The 21381-nt window shown below is 34.2% G+C and overlaps 3 protein-coding genes across 11 annotated transcripts; 1 reads left to right on the forward strand and 2 right to left on the reverse strand.

The window, feature by feature from the left end:
* Positions 1-158: 158 nt before the first annotated feature.
* Positions 159-3308, reverse strand: LOC105324377 (GDP-Man:Man(3)GlcNAc(2)-PP-Dol alpha-1,2-mannosyltransferase). The gene is made up of 4 exons (XM_011423440.4): positions 3167-3308; positions 2030-2247; positions 854-1776; positions 159-502 (listed from the first exon to the last, which is right to left on the reverse strand). Exons 2-4 carry the CDS (start codon positions 2245-2247, stop codon positions 222-224), a joined length of 1422 nt encoding a protein of 473 aa, XP_011421742.3. The 5' UTR covers positions 3167-3308; the 3' UTR covers positions 159-221.
* A 5-nt stretch (positions 3309-3313) lies between these two features.
* LOC105324388 (BTB/POZ domain-containing protein 17) lies at positions 3314-11308 on the forward strand. 9 transcript variants are annotated; one of them, XM_034461443.2, is made up of 4 exons: positions 3314-3395; positions 5836-6125; positions 7112-7668; positions 8818-11308. In XM_034461443.2, exons 3-4 carry the CDS (start codon positions 7588-7590, stop codon positions 10066-10068), a joined length of 1332 nt encoding a protein of 443 aa, XP_034317334.2. In that variant the 5' UTR covers positions 3314-3395; positions 5836-6125; positions 7112-7587; the 3' UTR covers positions 10069-11308. The 9 variants fall into 9 exon arrangements, with proteins under 9 accessions (XP_034317334.2, XP_065931839.1, XP_011421760.3 ...); XM_066075767.1 differs by having other exon boundaries at positions 7112-7659; XM_066075766.1 differs by lacking the exon at positions 3314-3395 and adding an exon at positions 3562-3576.
* A 130-nt stretch (positions 11309-11438) lies between these two features.
* Positions 11439-19919, reverse strand: LOC105324366 (small ribosomal subunit protein eS1). Its single transcript, XM_020065439.3, has 5 exons — positions 19813-19919; positions 16885-16988; positions 15861-16174; positions 15555-15637; positions 11439-12555 (listed from the first exon to the last, which is right to left on the reverse strand). The coding sequence occupies exons 1-5, from the start codon at positions 19902-19904 to the stop codon at positions 12324-12326; spliced, it is 825 nt and encodes a 274-aa protein (XP_019920998.3). The 5' UTR covers positions 19905-19919; the 3' UTR covers positions 11439-12323.
* Positions 19920-21381: the final 1462 nt, after the last annotated feature.

The following is a 21381-nucleotide window of genomic DNA, read 5'->3' on the forward strand; positions in this document are numbered from 1 at the left end:
ATTTTTCATTACAAGGACTTGTATATACACATTGTCACTCACTACATGCACAAAAACTGCTAATTTAAAATAATATGTTAATCATGTTAATATCAAGTTGTGTTCTTCACCAGTGTTATTGCTAGTACTGGTAAATCGATTCATAAAAGTACAAAAAGTCACAAAATTCAGCTTTTATTTCAGTACTAGAATATAGGCATTAAATACTTAAAAATAGAATTTCATGTACATTTTGTAATTAAATCATCAAATACACTTAAAAATCCATTTTCAAATTCAGCGTCTGAGAATTTATGTACATGAGTCCGTGCACTTTGTTGTATCTCCATCCTTTCTCTGTCTGACAGAGAGAAAATCTTTGCCATACATGTTGCATAGGACTTCACATCTGAGGCTAAGAATCCTGTTGGTTGGTCATTAATAGGCACAACTATGTCCAGCTTTGGTCCTCCTGAATTGTGAGCCAGAATGATGCACCCTGCTGCCATCAGCTCTACAACACCTGTAAAATATATGTCTATTGAAGAAATATGAACCTATAACATGTATGATTTAATTATCATTTATCAGTTTGAGTATCTGTGACAAAAAGTCCTCCTATCTAAAAAAAATAGTTTTTAATTGCTCTTAATTTTTATAAATGCACATTAACATTTTTGATGCAGGACATAATTTCTATTTGATCATTAAAGTTCAGGTCCAGTGTCATCACCAACTTTCCTCAAGTCAATACTCAGCCTCAAATCTGAGATTTCACCTCAAATTTCTGCACATTTCTTTTAAAGGCCAGATTAGAGTTTAGGACTGAGTTGAGTGATTTACACATTTTGGTGACATTCATAAAAACACTCACCTATTCCAAAGTGTTCATTCCACATTGTGTGAAGGCCGACTTGTGATGAAGCCATCAAAGATTTCAAATCTGCAAAGCTGACATTGAGCCTGAAGTCCACATTCTCAGTTATACCCAGATCTGAACACATTTTCTGCAGGGTTTCTACCCTGTCTTTGTCACCTTGGTTTCGGCAACTTCCAACCAACAGCAGCTTGTATGAGGATTTCTGGTTATCTGGGATTCCAGACATAAATTTGTAAAATGCTTGAATCTGCAAAGGATGGTCCTTTTCTGGTCTGAACTGAGATATAGACAAGATGTGTTTAGAACGCTTAGCATCCAGAGGTATTTTTATAAACTCATTGATATCACATGGTGGGTACACTATATGTGTCCTATCTTTCATCTTCCACAACTTCTGGATATGGTCAAAGGTCCAGGTTGAGTTTACAATGGCTGCATGGGATCGTCTTCCTGCCCAGCCATACAGAAGGGCAAACAGCTTATAGTACTGGACTTTAACAGTGGAGAGAAACCAGCTCTTTGTAATGAAAGATGGGTTGTTATGTCCTTCCTGTTGAGTAGAGACTTTCTCTAACATATCCGTGCTTACAGTGGGATAGTGGACATAACAGCCTACAGTGCAGTCTCCCAGGTAACGGAACAGGGGCAGTGTAAAGGCATAGCCCATACTGTCAATATAAATGTCTGGTACACACTTCCATAATGCCTCCCATCCTAAAAGTACTGATCCAACGCTTTGCCCTAAAAGTGTCAGATGAGGGTACATGTAAGCCTCCACCCAGCGGCGCTTTGTTAAGAATACAAAAGTAACTGGGCGCTGTAGTGTAATGTTAAAGCGCTGTCGAGCTCGCTGAGAGATATCTTCAGGAGTGGCATCAGTGTCGCCTGTGTATACCACTATGTGGATAGAGGGATATCTGTAGAGGGAAAAAGAACTCACTGTACACATCTCTCAATTGCAATATTCTTAAATAATATTACAGGGAAATAATAAATTTCAAAGGTATCATATTGATTTGAACACATGTTTTGACTCAGTCTGATTAAGATCAGCATTCCAATACACTACCGCTCTCATTCACGGTTTGAGAGCGGTAGTGTATCAGAATGGCTGATATTTTTTGGTTTTGGTTTTTGACTAAGATATGAAAACTAACACAAGATACCTACTTTTTCTGTATTGCTCTTATAGCCACCCAGAGGACCCGTTCTCCTCCCCCTCCAGCATTGCAGTAGGGGTGGAAGAAGCCCAATACACATCTTCCACCTACAGATGCCCTGTAGTTCCTTCTCCTGACTTTCAGCCACAGTCTCAGAAATAGCAGAGTAAAGGCTATCAAAATCACAATACTGACTGCGACATATAGCAGACAACACAGAATAGTCATCTGAAAAAAATATCCTAAATTCAATTGCTGAGAATTAAAAATAAAATGGTGCATAAAAAAAGGTTTCTATGATAATAATAATTAAAATCTGGGTTGTCATATAATTTGGTAAGGATATAACCAAACAACAAACATTTTGCAAAATGATCAAGTCTGTCACAGATCATCAACGCATAAACATGAATAAAACTATTCTCTGATAAGATTATTCAATTTTTAATCCAATTGTAGTAGTTGGGGCTATATGGACTGGGGATATTGGCCTGGATAAGCCTAGAGTTGCAGGGGTCCCGGGTCCGATTCCCGGTCCAACCAAATGTTTTTATAGTATATTATACATGATCATTCCTCCTAATTTCCTACTACATTTGGTGCTGTGCCTGCCCATAGACTGACAGGTTAACCTCTGCCAGGGGAAGAACCTGGGATGATCTATATGAGGACAAAGATAATTTAAGGAGGGATGAATGTAGTAGTTGGGGCTATATGGATATCGGCCAGAAGAAGCTCAGTGGTAATAATATGGAACTCTTGACTTAGGTTGCTGGGGTCCAAGGTTCAATTCCTGGTCCAGCCATGTGTTTGCATTGTATAACATCAGGTGCCTGTGGAATCATGCACTAGCTTTTATATTCTTTGCAAAAGTTAGGCAAAATTAGTGAAAATAGCAATTTATTATTTTCTCTACATTATATTCATCTATATTTTTTGTTTTAAATTATATATAACGTCAGGTGCCTGTTGAGTCATTTTATGAAAAAGTTAGACAAAATAACATATTAAAGACAAGATCTATTATAACATATGAATGTTGTCTACGTATTAGTAATAGTAATTTAAGAGCTTTGAGTTTATTGTTTTGAAGAAGAGAAAAGGACTCGAAATACAATGTAAGGATTTAAAGATTAAAATTACTCACTATATATGAATGACACGCTTAATAATTCGCTGTATAATTGTATAAATTATTAGAAACACCAGGACATGAATAAATTCATTCCAACATTCTGACTGATGTAACGCGTGGAATAGTTATTCGTCATCTACTTTCACTTTCTTAACATCTCTTCCGGTGATAGAAATGTTGATGTATTATACCCACGTGTACGGACTGTACATATAGAGTGTCATACTGCATACTAGACTTGGTAAGTACATATGCTATGTTTTATTCCAGACCATTGAAAGTGTCCTTTGTACAAAGAAAGTTTAAGTCACTTATCATGACAAAGAAAGTTTAAGTCACTTATCATGACATGCATGAGTCACTGAGGCATGACATGTAAACATAAACAAATCACCATGTGTTACTAAGTTGACGTTTTCGCTGTAAGTAGAATCTCTCTCTCTCTCTCTCTCTCTCTCTCTCTCTCTCTCTCTCTCTCTCTCTCTCTCTCTCTTTTAAAACATGTACCTGATGGGATCATGATTTAGATTTATGCATATGTTCCTTCTTAAATTAGGTTTAAAAAAATACTAGAATCCATTCTGGAAAACAAACCAATTTTTTTATATCATAATCAACGAATTATTTAGGATTTTGATAGGAGCTCTGCCAGTATAGCAGAACAACATTGGGAAAGCAGAAAAAAATCATTCACAAAACAGAATATTAATAAAGAACTGCAGAAAAGTTATTCTTGAGAAAGGAGAATCCATGCAGTATGGTCATATATGTACCAAGACTGTTTTTTTTTACTTTTATTCTATAGTATAGAATACTATATATTGTTGTACCATTACTTACGGGTGAGCATTCTTTTTTTTTAAAACATATATTATGATATTGGATATCAGTACATACTACACACCATGCAAAAACTTTCTTAATATTAATGTGTTTATTAATAACCATATCATGTGGAAAAGACAACATCAATATATATTAATTTTTATGCAATTGTACTTCCAAATACCAATTTTAATACCAAACCAAAACTGAACCAAATTATGTTAGGTATTAAACAAAAAGTGTAAGTTAAGTACATATAGTTTACTAAGTATCCCCGAGTACCCAAACTCCGTCACCATAAGCAGAAAACCTCCCATGTTTCTCTGTAAATTATTTTTTGTGGTTTTTATCATTTGCAATCACTTAATATAATCTGAAACAATATAATTTATAAAATAATTAACAAAAATATTTTTATTTTTATTCAAATAAGCCCTCTGAATACGACGTTTATCACGCGTGCTTATTATATCTTATGAACCTAACTCCGTCACCCACATGCTCTATGATATGGCAGGGAATGAAGACACATTAACAATTTAGCTAAAACTCCATTTGTATCTAGGCCAAGTTATAATAAGTAAAAATGGTACTTACAATATAAATTGTATTTAATTTCATCGAAATGAAATGATCGCCAGGATAAAAATTGGGTCCATGTAACAACAATCACAATGGTCTTTTCAGAATGTATGGATGCCGTTTGATTTATGTCCTTACATATTTCAAATATTTTATATCATTAATTATATATATATATATATATTACTTATCACATTATTTATTTATTACATTTTTAGAAATGTAGCATATTCTAAATAGAGATATACCGGATATATCTGTAACCCTGTATAAGGCAAAAGTATCGGCATGAGCGATTTGACGTTATCATCAAGAGTAGTGCATAAAGGCTATTGCGGACTGAAAAAAATGTATTAATTACCTTAATCCAAGATGTATTACAAGTGAAATGTTTCATCTTGACCTCTCTTGAAATGACTGACCACCGTAAATGATCAAATGGGCCCGCATGTCAGAAATATCGATATTTTAGTGCACCCGTGAAAAAGTTTTAGCTGATTTCACGCTATTAATGGTGCATAAAATGAACAAGGTTTAGTTCTGTTATTTTTGACACATTCTTAAATTTAACCGTTGCAAATTGTTGACATTTGATTGAAGATTTTTGACATGCAAAAAATGACGTCATAATCGTACTTGATTTCAAACGGCGAGGAGTTTCCCGAAAGTGACGGAGTTAGGGTAGTGACGGAGTTAGGGGGCTATGCGATAATTGATAACAGATTAAAGATGAAAATTTAATTCCAATAACTAAAATATTTATTTCATCAAAATAAAAAAAATATGGCATTAATTCAACGTAAGTAATGCTCCAATTCATTTATATTACATTCAAGACTATCATTTTTAGCCATTACAAGTAACTTCTGTTTTCATGCAAATAAAAAAAAAATACCCCTTACAGCAAGATACATTTCACGTCAACTATTAAGTAAATTCTTGTAAATATCACCTTCGTACTGTTAGTAAGTACCAAATGATAAGTTACAAGATCTAATTACAAACTACCATAGTATTTTTGTTGTACAAATATTAAAAATTATGTTTGTAAGCATTTTAAAGGCAGTTTGAAACTCCCCAAGGTTTCAATGGTTTTAATCATTCTTCTTTTGTAGAACTCTTGTAGGTGCAGGCCAATTTATTTAAATTGAAAATTTTCACAGATTGTCTTTTTAGTTTGGTATTTCAGTAAACTGTCAATTTAAATGGAAAACATTTTTGTATTGTTCACAAAATGACTGACACATTCGTCGATCTTCAATACTTTTAAACAGGATGGACCAGACAAAGAGAATGGAAATGTGGCAGATTTGACTGGGTTTTGTCCACAGTCGATCACATGACCAGGCAGCTGTTGTAGTTACTCTTTGTCTGAGTGAAACCCAGAGGCAGATGTTGTGCTGACCGTGTGATATGCAGTTTGTGTCATATACAGCTAGATAATAATACAACCAAAGACAAAAGAACGAGGTGCAGCTATTGTCCACCAGATACACTGTTGGCTTAGCTCTCAAAAGACATATATATGATTGTTCATGATTGACATAATCAATAATAGATTAAGGTAAGAGAAGTTAATATAGTCCTCCTACAGTATTTCTGAGTCTATATATACTGGTATATACATGCATTCTAGTTTCAAAGTTTTCTCTGCAATTGAATTTTGTGAATTTATTCTACACAAATGCGGTAAGTATATATATGTAGAAATAGAATATTTTCACTTAACTGGTATATATTGTTATTGTTTTAAACAAATTACTTTTATTATCGATAAATCTTTTAAGAGAGATTAACATTGTGTTGGTTTAGATCAAGAATAGCCCCACCACTCTTTAAATTCAAAAGACAATTTTTAAAAGATTTAGTGATATTCTTTCAATTGAAGAACACATATTACAACGGAATTCCAATGTGTCTAAGAAGTAAGGGGGTGTTAATGTTGGTGAGGGGAGTGATCATGACTGTATGCTGCCAAAGACATGTGCCAAATTTGACAAAGATTATATACAAAGTTTATCTAAACTTTAGGTACCTGTTGAATTTGCCAAGATCAAAGTGCAGCAATATGCTGTGTTTATGAATGTACATGTAATGCTTCTTGCGTCATTGTGGGGTAATCCTATATCAACTTTTAACCAAATTTAAAGAATTAAGGTACCGGTATTAAATTTCATTATCTCCCAGATTATATCACGGATATGCAAAATAGAAATTGACACTTTGAATCATAGTTAGAACTGCCAGCGATGTTCATTTGAATTGTAATAAATCCAACTTGCTGAGCTGGTATGGACAGGTATTTTAAAATACCCTGATTACCGGTTTTAAGATTAAACTTCCACTTAAAGGTTTGGGTGGTGCTGCACGCTCATTATAACTCAGACTTTCAGGAATTTCAGACACCTTTTTCTGTCTCGAAGAGCATTTGGGTTAATTATCATTTGTAAATGATTATGTCATTCAGAAAAGTGCTTTTTAAGGGCAATGAACCCAAAAGAATGTAATATATGACAACTTGTTTTATATAGTCCCCTGTATATTATATAGATATATAAAACACGCTTACACTGACAGATGATAGGAGTCAGTCATCCATGACGCCATTTAACATTTTCCATTGTCATTATGTGAGGTCCTGACTGTGGTCCCTTTATTTTTTGGTTTTTGTGAGTAGGTGGACTTTGATTTAATAAGGTGTGAAATTTTATGTACAGACATGCTCTGTGCTGTATTATGATCCAGTTCTATCCAAGTTCACTGTGACAGTACATCAAACTGCTGAATTAATTACACTAATTAACTGACTGTCAGAGGGAAATCTCGGACCATTAATCCCTCACGTGTATCTGTTTATTTACGGAGTTTGTTTACTGGACAAAACACCCTGCAGGTGGAAGTGGAAACAGTTTTATTGTACATATACCAGCTGAAGGTCTGAAGGGATTAGTCCACTTTTTATTGATCTGTGAACACTGACCGACAGTTGGGCTGCTGAGTGTATTGGCCTTGTGGGAGATGATATAATGGGGGATAATCCACCCTTTGTTTATCCTGATCCTCTTGAAGTGGAAGAACCACTGGAGGTAGAGGAGCGGGTCAGTTTAGTACGTACTTTTTGTCTTGGGTGGATTTATGTATCAGCTTTTTTTGTACAATAATATTCTAGGTGAACAGTGGACAATTAACAGGTGAGAAACTCAGGTAAGTCGTCTGTCTAGTGAAGTGGTCAACCAATGATCAGGTGAAAAAAAGGTAACATGGGCATTATAAGCTTCCAAAAAGAGAATCAGGAGAAGTAATGAGTCAGGGAAATAGGTTAATCAATACACAGGTGACCAGTAAACTCTCTGATGACTGGAGAGATCTCGGCAGTGACCGCGGTCACAAATATATTGGGACGGAAATCATTATTCTAAGGAGACATATAGAAAGGTAGAATGTTTTGTCAGAGAATATAGCATAAAAGGAACTGTGAAAGTTTGCCACATAATGGTGGATTTTGATAAATAAGAATTATATATTTAAGAAAAAAGGACAAAGAAGATTTACGCTACAAATATTTGCTTAACGACCAACATAAAGGTAGAGGAAACCCAGTAACCACAGGTAATTTTGGCTCCAAAGTTTTGTTCCTTCTTGTACATGCTATTTTGTTTAGATGATGGGTAGATAAAAAACTCCTAATTTCTAAGCCCATGTTAATTAAATGTACATTATCATTGTGTGTGTGGGAAATTTGCATGTTTAAATTGCCAAGTGATCACAGGTAAAGAGCATATTTGGTAAATCTGTTTAGATGTTCAAGATCTAAGCAGGTAGTTACATTATTGACAAAAGGTGAATGATTTTCAATAGGTTATCAACCTGTTGAGTGGCCATGAATAATGACAACTACACAATGTTCAACTTTCTCCAGTAGCTAGAATACCTTGTGGGAATAATGATTCAATTTGTACAATAAATATTGATTATTATATCAAAATAGAAATCAAGCTCAATTAAATTCTTGATATGTAATCATTAGGGGTCTTTTTACATGGACCATATATTCATAGCTTTTAGAAACAGTGCAGAATTGTTAATGGAATTTTTGAGTTACCATATCATATCACCCAAATGGCTCAAATATACAGCATATGGAGTCTAGACGGAATACAAATGTAGCTATTGTGTAAAGTTTTTGAATGCACAAGTAAGGTTTTTCTCACGTAATATCTACAGACTGCAATTATTTTTCACTCTTGTGCTTGCAGAAAATGGAGGAAGATGTCCACCCTCCAGAAAATGACAGTCACATCTTGCGAGACGAGGTCAACTTCATTCACAATGTATCGCAGTTTTTTAACCAGGAGGCACTCAGTGATGTGAAATTGAAAGTCGGCGATGACGTATTCTTTGCTCATAAGTTTGTCCTGGCCAAGTCCAGTGATGTATTTCGCACCATGCTGTATGAGAGACGGTGGTCTCAAGAAAACATGGAAGAAATTGAACTCAGTGAGACGCCAGAATGTCAACCGGTGTTTGAAAGTTTTTTGCGATTTCTCTACACAGCAGAGGTAGCAGTGACAGGAGAAACTGCTGTTGGAATTTTGTGCCTAGCTGACAAATATAACGTCACATCCTTAAAACAGTTGTGTATGAACTACATGGTGGAAAACTCGCGATCTCCGAAAATCAAGAATGCAGTGCAATGGTACCCATGGTCTAAAGCCTTGGGACTGACTGACCTGATTGATCAATGTGCTAAGACTATTGCTTGGAACTCTGACAATCTGCTAAAACTAGAAGAGTGGAAATCTATGGATTTCGACTTTGTGTATGACATTTTGAAGAATTCTGATCTTGTTATTCCTAATGAGTACCTTCTGTTTAATTCTGTACTCACATGGTTAAACCAGGAGTCACATTTCCCGCAACTAAAAGAAAATGCAGAAAAATTGCTTCCCTTGATTCGGTTTCCCCAGATGATGGTAAATCAGTTGTTCGAGATTGAGAAATCTGTGATTGCTGAGAATGAGGAGTGTAAAGAGCTGATTCTGGCCTTGGTGGGAAAAGCCTACAGATATCGTTCTCTGTGTCCCTCTCAGGTGGAGCTCAGTATTTCCTTCAATGATCCATTTTACTTGCCGAGAAATTACACTGATCTAGCTGTGGACACAGTCAGAATGCAGAATACTCTGCGATTTGGCATTCAGGTGGATGTTAGGACGTACGCAGGTCCTGTTCCTACAGATAAACGCGAGGGAGAATGGAAAATCACATACCGCAAAAATGGGGATCACTGGACGTTACAGATTTTTTGCCACGATTCCGCAACCGTGAACGGGGAGGCAAGAATTCAGGCGGCGGTGATTATATTTGATGAAGAAGAAAATGTCATACAAGTGGATCAAGCTAACACCTATACGTGTTCCCGTGGCAACAATTTGGCTATGACTATCAATGTGGATAACTCCACTGATTCTAAGGTCATGGCTCTGATTTTGAAGCCAGTGCCCATCTAATATGTCTTATTTGTTATAATCCTGTACTATCTGTAAATTGTGTGTCGTCTTGGGAAATAAGAGTAGGGTCTGATGTGAATTTAATCCTGCATTTCTAATTTGGAATTTGATTTAGCATTTGATCATTTGATTCTATGTAACTGATTACATTAGCATTTAACTCATGAATTTGAGAGCTTACCTTTAGCTACCATTATTGTGGAATATGGAAAATCTATTAGAGGAATTAAGAAGTCTTCATTTTTTAATACCTAAGATAAATTTTGGATGAGTTAATATATTTTTTTATTTATAAACAGCTACATTCAGTATTATTAAACAAAAATCACTGTACCAGAATATGCCTTGATGAAAGCATTTTTAATTAATATCTGATTGTCAAAACATTTTTGTTGTGATGTACCAGTATTTTTGTTATAATCTCAGTGTGTTGGGTGTACACATACATGTATTTGTAGAGTTTTTAGTGTAGTAACTCTTTATGCAAGCTGTTTATTTTTTTTTTCTGTTGTTGCTTTTAAGCATATGTTTGTTGTTGATATTCATTTTTGGAATGTGGGAAGTTTCACCTGTTTTAAAGTGGGTGATTTTTTTTTTTTAATTTCTGGTGATAATTTTTCGTTTAGTCTTTCAGTTTATCTCTCAATCTATTTACAGACTAAACAAATATATGGGGTCTTGTTGTGTAGATTTATTAGATGTACAATGTAGTGGTTATGAAGAGCAAGTATTGATGTACTAATGTATCAAGAGTTATTGCCCTTTAAACATTTCAGACTTTTCAGTTGTCAATCATATTTTGTAATCAATCAAGGTAATACATGTACTGTAATTCAACTTGATCAGGGTGAGATTTTCCAAGGTTGGTGAGATCAATGTTTACAATATAATATCTCTCATGACAAAAAAGTCTTTTAATGTCTCTCTTTAATGTTTTGAATGTTTGCAAAAATCATACGCAGTTTTAGCACTCTGTATGGTAAATCAGGAATTATGTCATCTCAGATAAAAACGTAATAAAAGTATCTACCTGGTAATATGACTTTTTTTCGTCCTCGTTAATTTGTTATCAAGAGTCCCAGTTATGAATGGGTAGTTGCAATGCATTTATATAAATTATGTACCACTATTAGCATCCTAGCCATTGATGCCGCTAAATTATTTTGTATCAGGGAATTCTTTTGATATTCATATAATCTATTGTATTTTTGTACATTTTAAGTTCAGAAAATTCTGAACAATAAAATGATATTAATTCACAATTGTTGTTGTGTTTGTATACCAATCAAGGTCCTTTGGTAGCTGCAGAACTATTGCTTTAGCAGGAACATGAAAGTTAAGGTTGATGGACTATTGCATACAGACTAAACATCATTAAGTATGAGTTTTTATTTTAAACAGTTGGTGTGAAAATAAATAAAAAGCTTATGTCATGTTCCTTTTTTATAGTAAACTACAACGCCTACAAAAAAGGAAAGAGAAAAAACAAAACCAAAAATAAACTCAAGGCATGTTTATGTCATATTAATCTTGATATATCTGAATATTGAAGGATACTGTGGTTTTATTAATATTCAAGGGTATCAATTTTCGTGGATAAAATGAAAATCACAGTTTCAAGGAAACGTGAATTCATGGCCAGTGGCCTTATCAATACAAAATGTTATTAGAAATTGCACTTCAATGAACACTTAATTTCGTGGATCAACTGAAAAACGAAATCCACGAAAATTGGTATTCAACGAATATTGATGAAACCCCAGTAAATGATATCGTGAATGCAGTCACAATGAAAATCTGAGTTATCTCCCTGTAGCTGCAAACCACACCTTAAGAGGAAACACAGTATAGTCTGAAGATTCAAGACCAGGAGATTCCATGGATAGATGGCCAGACAAGATACATTTTACAAAACAAAATATTATATGGTTTAATTCATAAAAAAAAACTTAGATATCAGTACATGTATCCCATGAGACAGGACAAGTAGGTTAATTTATCTCTATTTCATTTGTATCCTTTAAAATTTTTCCTTGGGATAATTCAAAAATATTTTTTACACAAAGAAAGTCCAATGTAGCCTAATTTCCAGTTCAACAAATTTGTTTTCATTTAGAATGTACTAAATATTTTTCAGATTCCATATCCATGGAAACACCACCAATCTTAATTATCGTAATACAGAATATATGACCTGAGATTCAACTACCGGTATTACATATCTATATGTATCAAATTTTCACCAAAATGTCAGTTTATACAGATTGTTGGACAGGAGGTTCGTACCCCATGGGCCGCGCTACAGCTTCACCAAAGTCGGTGACAGTGTTCTTGGTTTCACTATACCCCTCTCCATGGATTTCCATTAATTTTCTGAAGTCAAATTTGGGTTTTTTCAGCACTTTCACTTTACAGATGAAGACATTATGTAGTGGATAAATTCCTTCGCAGGCTTTTTCAATTTCCTTGCCAATGCTGTCTGGGATTCTGTTCAAACGAGAAGAATAATCATCACTGCTACATGGGTGTGTTCTCCGAACGCCTACTCCTCAATTAAAAATAATAATTGGTCAAGGCAATTATGGGGCCCTCTAAGGGGACACAGGTAGACTTTACCTGTATATACTTTGGGACACAGGTAGACTTTACCTGTATATACTTTCGTTCACAGGTAGACTTTACCTGTATACACTTTGGGACACAGGTAGACTTTACCTGTATATACTTTGGGACACAGGTAGACTTTACCTGTATATACTTTGGGACACAGGTAAATACTTTACCTGAATATACTTTGTGACACAGGTAGACTTTGTCTTATTTTTAATTTAAAAAAAGATGCAATAAATAGTGCTAATGGCTGCATGTACCTGACATTATATTAAAAATACCATATTTTTTTAATAACCTAAATGTTTCACTGAAATAAAATAATCATTAAATAAAAAAAATTAAAATTAAATATCTTTCTTCAGTTTTAAACTTACATCTTAACAAAATAAGAATAAAACATTATTTCTTAAGGTATAAATTAAGAAGAGATTTTAAATGATGATTATCTAAAGTATGACTGAGTTAAAATTATGATAAAAAATCACTTTCTTCAACAAGTTTGTCCAAGCTGTGAATAAATAAATGAACGTGGGGAAACTGATAAGAAGAGCAGCCGTCCTACCCCTAGTTCCTGATCTAGACAGCATCGAAGACGTGTGGTCCTGGAAGACCGCGATGAAGCCGACCTTACGGAAGTGAGAGAGACCTTTACAGACTATATGTGACAGAATAGTGGGTGAATGGTGACAGACTTATTTGGAATCACTTCGGAACCAATGGACCACGGACCAATAACAACTTAAAAGCATGGCACGGGAAGCTGAAGAGGATGGCCCTACACGCGCACACAAACATCTACACTGTCATCAAGATCTTCAAGGACATCCAGAACGGCAAAGAAATTCTACAGATCCAGAAACAAAGAAGTACGCGAACATCAAGAGGAGACTGCAGACCCTGAAGGAGCGATACCAAGACGGGATCATCGACCTTATGACCTACGCAGATTCAGCTTCGGAACTTCTTTATTTAGGACATTGACATAGTGACAGTGAAAGAGAAAGGACATTATGACAGACTCCGTGCCCATACTAGTATATGTGTAAATATTGTATATATATACTGGTATGAATTATACTTTTTAAAACTTAATGTCATTTTGAATTGTTATTTATGTTTTAGACAACCATGTATTTATGAGTTTGTTATAAAATAGTGCTATGTGTAAAAATAAAAAGAAAACTGTATATAAAATGTTATGCAATTTTAAAACATTATTTTATTGTTTTAAATTATATGTAGTGCTAAAAAATTAAATAAATATATTAAAATTGATTCAATGTTTTCATTTTATTTATGCAACAATTTTAATTATAAAGACATTAAAAATTTAACAAAAATTACAAACTGTTATATTATTTTTCATTCAAGGAAACACAGGTAAAGTTTACCTGTGTCCCTTTAGAAGGCCCCATAATTGCCCTGTATAATTGAATAATGATAATTTGGCAGTAGGCGTTCGGAGAATCAGCCGCTACATGTATGTGTAATGGTAACAAAACATTCAAAATCATCAAATGCATTCACCAAGCTCATCCATGGTTATTAAGTAACCAAGTTTTAGCAAATACATGTATATACCAAGTTCCTAATGAAGGAATATTTAAACTTTTTTAAGGGGGGGGGGGGGGGGGGAGAGGGTAGGGTAGGCTGCTTGACTCTACACCTGAATTTGTACATGAGGTGACTTTAAAGGGCCTCTAGCATCTTGTTACAGACTTCATTAACTTAGAGGTGATTGAATGTTCCCCTACAGGTAATACAGGTAAAATTTGGCAATTGACATACGCCATAATTTCTGTCAGGAGAAGCTGAAATTCTAAAATGCTAACAAAAAAAGATAACTACATATTGTAAATGTCATTTAAGGAAGGAGTCTTTTTATTATCAAACATACTTCTTATAATAAGAAATGCATGAAATTTTGACACAGTCAAACGGATCATATTACTTAATGATTCTATCAGTTTAATTAAATTTGACCTTTTTGTTTTCGGATAAAGGTCAGGTCAAGGTCACTACCTTTTTCCTCAACGTAAAGAGTGATAAGAATAAGTGTAGCTCTTTATAGTTCTGTAGACATTTGTTTAAGATTTGAAGATTCAAATCTTCAATGAAATCATAGACCATGAGAGTGTCTATCAGCTTATACTACTAAATTGGAATAAATGTTTATACTAAAATTGAAATTGCTTAGCCCGCATTTCCTCTAATTTTCTTAAATTTTGAAGAAATTTTGATTATTTTTTTATGCTTCCAATAATAAAATATTTCTAATTTTTATGTATTATGAAGACTTTATATAAAGATATAAATTGACAGAAAAGCTAATATATTGACCGTTTCATAAGAGAGAAAAACTGATTTTAGTGATTTTTTCACAAAAATCAATGTTTAGAATGGGCGCTTTAAAAAGCTTATAAAAATGTTATTTGATAGGCAAATCATATTTTAAAAACATATTCTGAAACCCAAGTATCATATTATTAGTTCACATTTGTAAAAAAAAAATCCAACATTATTGTTATTGTTTTTAAAATGATAAAACAGACTCATTATATATATATAATTTGCAGCAATTCTGAATTGCGCAACATGTGATATTTTCCTACGCCAAAAATATAGTCCTTGTTCCATTCTAAATATTGATTACATTTTTCTATGCCAAGTTGTATGATAGTAAAAAAGAAAGAAAAATATACTATTTTAATTTCCTTTCATCTTGATTTAATGAACAGTTAATCAAATTTACGTTTGACAAGTCGAAAACCAGACAAGACTCCTTCCTTAATTAGTCACTGTGCAATTAACAGCATGTAAATATTAATGAGACCTATTTTTTAATCTGAGAGCAATTGGCATCTTCTACTTACAATTTGTTGACCACTTCTTTCATGTCATTTGATGTCACTTCCTTAGTGATGATATCAACCATCTTTCTTCTGATGGTTTTGATCTGTAGAAGAAGTCACAAATAATGTGAAAACATGATTTCAGTAGAAAAATATTGCATTACAGCAAGCTCTACAATTTTAAGCAAAAGAATGTTCTTTATACAGTATTTTGAAAAAATATGCAAATACATCAAATAAGTATGCCTACAACTTTTATAAAACTTTGTATGAAATTGTGCTAGCTTCTTGCAAGTTTATTTCAGTGCATTAAAATTTCATTCCAACCTGTGTATTTTGAGCATAACAAGTTTTCTTCAATTGATACACCCTCTTCTTGGTGAAACCAATACAGAACATCCTAAGAAGGTAACCATCAGTGGTCTTGACATCAACATGAGCCTGGATCATGGTTTGCCATTTCTTGACCATAGAGCAGAGTTTGTCACGGGTCAGATCCATGCCGTGGAAGTTGGTCAGAACATTGCGCCCCTGAACTTCTTCAGCCATCAGTTTGAACTTCCTGAAGGATACTTCATCATTCTGAAGATCAGCCAGGGAGACCTCAAACACTCGCCCCTTCAGGCCATCAGAAGCAATCCCTGTAATTAACACAATATAAAAATAAGCTACAAATAAGCTATAATAATTATACGAATTTCCTATTTTTGCTTGGCTAGCCAAGCCTGTTAATGGTTGTGTAAACCCAATTCCTTTTGAGGGTCGACTGGGCTTTCCCAGGGCCCCATCCTCACCAAACATGAAATCCCAAATATGGGATACCCTGTGTTAGCCATCCCCTTGAAAGATACATGATGATTTTCTTACCTTCTTGCCAGACTAGCTAATTATGTCAATGTTCAGATCAGGTCAGCAAGTAATAATTTTTATTTTATAACTGTTTCTTTCGATCAAAAAAGGAAGTTTATATTGAATTTTGATTTTACGTTTATTAGCATATTTACGGTAATTTGAGTAGCGAACCGACCACAGAATTCTATCCGCTATTCGAATAGTGAAAAGCGAATATGACTCCAACTTCTGAATGCCCATAAGAAAGCATTTAATTCTTAAAGATCTTTTTTGAAATTTACTTTTTAATTTTTAGTTTATGTTTGTCCTCGAGGATATTCTATTGCTTTTTTCTAGATCTATTCTCCCTAATACATGTGGTTTTTTTCTACGGCATGATGATTATACATGTAGTCTCAACTGCAAAAGGGGTGCGCTATTGTCGTGCCATTCTTAAAGTAATGACGACAAATAAAACAAATCCCAAAGATGACAGAATATCTCACGACATCACACTTACTGGTTCCTTGAGTTCTGGTGACCAAGGTCTTCCCAATCTGTCGCACAACAAACATGCTTGGTGCCTTAACATCGTACCAGTCTTTCTTAGTGAAGGGATCAATTCTAAAGGATGTGAAACAACCAAAAAAAAAGAAAAGAAGAAACACAATAAAAAGCATGTTCAGGCATTTGATCTATACTAATACTATAGTGGAGTGACAATACCATCAAAAAGTTTATTTTAATGTACCACCCTACCCCACGGCTAATTTGTACTTTTTTGGAAAGATATTATAGTAAGTAATAATTTTCGCCATGGTCAAATTCTAAAATACTAGTAATTAAAGGTCAAAGATCAATGACTGAAATATGAGCAAACATATACAAACTGAGATAATCTGTCAAAATTCGCGAATTATTTATCAATATTAAATATTTTTATAATATTTTAGCTTTTGTAAGTTGTATATATTGATCTGAAACCCCAAAAAGTTACCGATAATGTATAAATTGTATGTTTGTATTATGAAGCGTTTTCCTTCAAATAACTATCATACATTTAACTGTTAAAATGTAAATTTATATAAATATTACAACACTATCATATACAAATTAGAAATTAATACCATAAAAATTAAAATTAACAAAAGAAAAACAAATAATTTTAATGACTTTACATGTATATAAAGTAAGTTAAAAAATGTTTGCTTCGATTAAAAAAGGGTGGTATAGAAGGGGAGAACCCAGTCCCCTGATGCTACTTTACTGCTGGTCTGAATGGTTTTAATGACCTCATATACAGTTTTCCAGATAAGCTTGATACATGTAGTTCGAGATGATCAATGTTCCTATATGGTGAAAAACAACCGAAAATCCGATCTTTTCACAAACCCTATTATGCATACACTATTTAAAACAAGAGGCCCACGAGCCCCATTGCTTACATGAGCAAGTGTATGGGTTTTTTTCGGGGGGGGGGGGGGGGGATAACATAGTACCATTATTCGAACCATCTTTTCCAGCCAAGGGTTTCTGGTCCGCACTGCTTCTCACGGTGCATCCACCAATGAACACCCTTCATATTTTTTCAGATTTTTAAATCTTCCAGATAAGTCTGTAGCTGCGCAGTTCGACAGCTGTTCTGTGCGATTAAAAATGCATTGTCTTGTTCTTGTATGCATACTTTTCAAACAAAATGACATGTTGAACGTCATATTTATTGCTTTTGTTTATCTTTTGACAACAGTTTTAGTAAGTTTTGGACAGAAACAAGCCAGGTCAAGAAATGTTTACAGTTTTCTTCTCAAACATAAAAGATGGCCGGACATCCCCCTTAAACTAAAATTAAAAACAAATCTATATTGTGCTGTCTCCCCGCCCTCTTTGTCATTGTGACCTTACTCTCACCTTAGATGTTTATGGTATGGGAAAATAGTAAAAAACTTCATAGAATTATCCAAGCTTCTAGATAATAGATTTACTTCTCGAACGGATTGCTTACCGATTTTACACTCTGAAATATGTCAACAATCGGCACAATCGGTTTTCTACTTTCAGTATCAAATATTTCACCCCGTTAAGGAAAGGAAATAAATTAGAGTTTCCTCTCTAAGTAAAACAATACAGCGGACAACCTCATGATCATTTAACAGGTCGGGTACACTACCTTATATGGATAGCATTATTTAACACGTGACAGTATTTTTGGCAAACAGATTCTCCAATCCAGTGAATGAGTTGCAATGCATGACGGTCTATAACGTGTTTACGATTCAACAAACGCACGTGGTATTTGTCTGTTTTATACACAATATTTAATTGCTTGCCGGAATGTTTGTACGTCTTGATTTTTACTTTAGAAGGTAAAAAATTAAAGATTACGTACCATTAACTTTGTTCCATGCTCACATTAAAAAATACTGTTGTTTTAGTTGACTAATTGTTGCTTCAAAAATGATCAGTATCAAACGACTGACAAACATACGCATACAAGTACAAACATATTTTGATAAGAAAAAAACATCACATTTGTGTATTGGTGACTTTATTACTGTGCACTAGAAATAAATACGGTAACTGTACATTTTTTAACATACGTGAATACTAGTAGCCACGGTAGTAGAAATGCCCAAATATACAAACGCGGAAGCACAAGCTATATGCAGCATAAAGTATTTTGTCCGTTAAGCATTCTGATGAATGTCCCTGAAGAAAATATCAACGCGTGGTTCTACTAATATTGTCCCAAATATGGGGTATCACGTGAAAAAAACAGTACTCACTGCTTTTAATTCAATAGGACGTACCTCTCTTTTGAACATTGACAATGGGGTATTTAAATAGGTTGATATAAGTCCTCATATGCAATATTTTTTAAATCTGAGCATAGAAATTGAAGTTCAGACATAATTGTCCATATTACTTTCATAAATTCTGAAAAATCATTCAAAATGAGTTTCCAAAGGACAATTCAAAATAGTATATATTTTCCATACGATTTGTATACACTGAAACTTGTAGTAGCCCACAATGCCTTGCAACTCATTCACTTGATTGGTTTGTCGATAAAAGTAAACAGGTGCCTAATTTAGTATGCAAATTTATGCCGACGTCACAAAATATAGTGGTCTCGACCTGTTTAAACATAGAACCATTTTAACAAGACCTTGGACTTTTAGTAGGGCGTAGTTATCTTTTCCTTGGGTCAAAACAAATAAAAATGACGCGGTTTCAAGCGAAATATGCATCGATTGCGTAGTCTTTAACTCAAAAGCCATACAATTCTTGTTGATTTCAAAGAGCCATAGCCGAGTGGCTAGCAATGAAATAGACACGCCTACGTCACATTGCTGTTTGACACAACTACCCAAAGTCCAAGCTCTTGTTAAATGGTTCTATTACAGTACTTAACTATTAACTGTAAGACGATAAGGTAAAATTAACATACAGTTTCTTCTTTTTTAACCTCTTCATCATTTTCATTGATGGTAGCGGCTGAGATTTTCGTATTCCCATATTCTGAGATTTTCCTCTCGCCATGTTCGAGGCCGTTTAAAGGAATTGACAGAATATTGCGAACGAGTTGTGCAAGAGTTTCGGTATTACCGGCAGCCATTTAATGTTTACGAATTTTTCAATGTAGTATGTACACGGGACGTTTAAGTTATTGATTTTTAAATGTTCACAGTTTGAAAGGGGCAGAGGGGTAGAGTAATGTTACACATAATGCCGGTAGGCTAGTTTAGTTTAAACTATCATATCATTATGCATTGTAGTGATCGAAAATGTGTTAAAATGTAAATAAAAATATTGGCTTGTTTTTCTTCTTCTTTTTTAACATTGTAGTTTCATCAGACGGTTATGAAATTTGTTCATATTGAGAGTTAGCTCCGAGTGCATGATTTTTACATTTCGAAATAGCAATAAATTAAACAAACGAATGAAAATGAGAAGGTTTCATCTCATCGCCGGTTAAGATTTCTAAATACATGTATGTTTACCCATAAAAATCGTAAAATACACGATTGATTTCAAACTCAGGATTTAAAAATCAAAATTTAAAGTTGACGTTATTCACCGTGATTGACAAGATAAAGGGAGAGAATCTATATATAGAATGTATTTATTTATGAAGGTGGCGAAATTATAGAAAAAATACATAACCCGCATAACAAAATGAACATGACTTAAAATCGTGACACACCCTCGGGTCAATCTTGGTGTGGAGTATGAACTTCCAATGTTTCTCATAGGCGTCGGAACCGGGGGGCTGGGGGCTTAGCCCCCCCCCCCCCCCCCCCACTTTTTTTGCAAAGTTATACCTAACCATTAGAAACATAGCATGATAGAGGGTTCAGCCCCCCCCCCCCACACTTTTTCTCGCAGGAAAGACTATTGTTCCTAAATTTACCTTGAAAGATTGAGAGGTTAGATTCAGAAGCATACTAGCCCCCCTAAATGTTCCTCTGCAATATGATATAAATAGAACATATGTAAATCAATATGGACAAATGACAATTAACCATGTAGCTTTCTTGACGAACTGATGAAGTTAAAAATGTAAAATTGGTTAAAAACGGCAATAGGATATACTTACCCCCTCCTCTCTTCCCATAAAAAGTCTCAGCCGCTGCCTCATGCGGTGCGTATTTAACAATTCAGCCCCACCCCCTTTTTCTCACAGCAACAAATTTTCTTATATTTACATATAAAACATTGAATTAACTTGGAGTCCCCCCCCCTCTTTTTTGCGAGTATGTAATGAAAATATGAAAATGAAGAGTGAAATTGAAGTTATAGATACACTACGCCAGCCCCCCCCCCCCCTTTAGGATTTTAAAGACTGAATTAAACAAGATAATCTTAAAAACCCAGAAGATAAGATATTAGATACATGTAACTTAATCTCTTTATCCTTTTCATGTTTCAATTCAGTGAGGGAAAAAAATATTTAATACTTATAGTGGATTCGATCAAGCGACATCAAAATCCAAATGATGTCCGCGTTACCACTACG

This window comes from Magallana gigas, chromosome 2 (assembly GCF_963853765.1).
Source record: "Magallana gigas chromosome 2, xbMagGiga1.1, whole genome shotgun sequence".
Classification (NCBI taxonomy): Eukaryota; Metazoa; Mollusca; class Bivalvia; order Ostreida; family Ostreidae; genus Magallana; species Magallana gigas.

Excerpts from the sequence above, each read along its gene's own strand:
- LOC105324377 (XM_011423440.4), bottom strand. The coding sequence starts at position 2,247 with ATGACTATTCTGTGTTGTCTGCTATATGTCGCAGTCAGTATTGTGATT. Across the intron at positions 1,777-2,029 it reads ATAAGAGCAATACAGAAAAA|ATATCCCTCTATCCACATAG; the intron begins GTAGGTATCTTG and ends TTCCCTCTACAG. Across the intron at positions 503-853 it reads GAATGAACACTTTGGAATAG|GTGTTGTAGAGCTGATGGCA; the intron begins GTGAGTGTTTTT and ends TATATTTTACAG.
- LOC105324388 (XM_034461443.2), top strand. The coding sequence starts at position 7,588 with ATGGGGGATAATCCACCCTTTGTTTATCCTGATCCTCTTGAAGTGGAA. Across the intron at positions 7,669-8,817 it reads TAGAGGAGCGGGTCAGTTTA|AAAATGGAGGAAGATGTCCA; the intron begins GTACGTACTTTT and ends TTGTGCTTGCAG.
- LOC105324366 (XM_020065439.3), bottom strand. The coding sequence starts at position 19,904 with ATGGCGAGAGGAAAATCTCAGAATATGGGAATACGAAAATCTCAGCCG. Across the intron at positions 16,175-16,884 it reads CACCAGAACTCAAGGAACCA|GGATTGCTTCTGATGGCCTG; the intron begins GTAAGTGTGATG and ends TGTTAATTACAG. Across the intron at positions 12,556-15,554 it reads AAAGAAGTGGTCAACAAATT|AATCCCAGACAGCATTGGCA; the intron begins GTAAGTAGAAGA and ends TCGTTTGAACAG.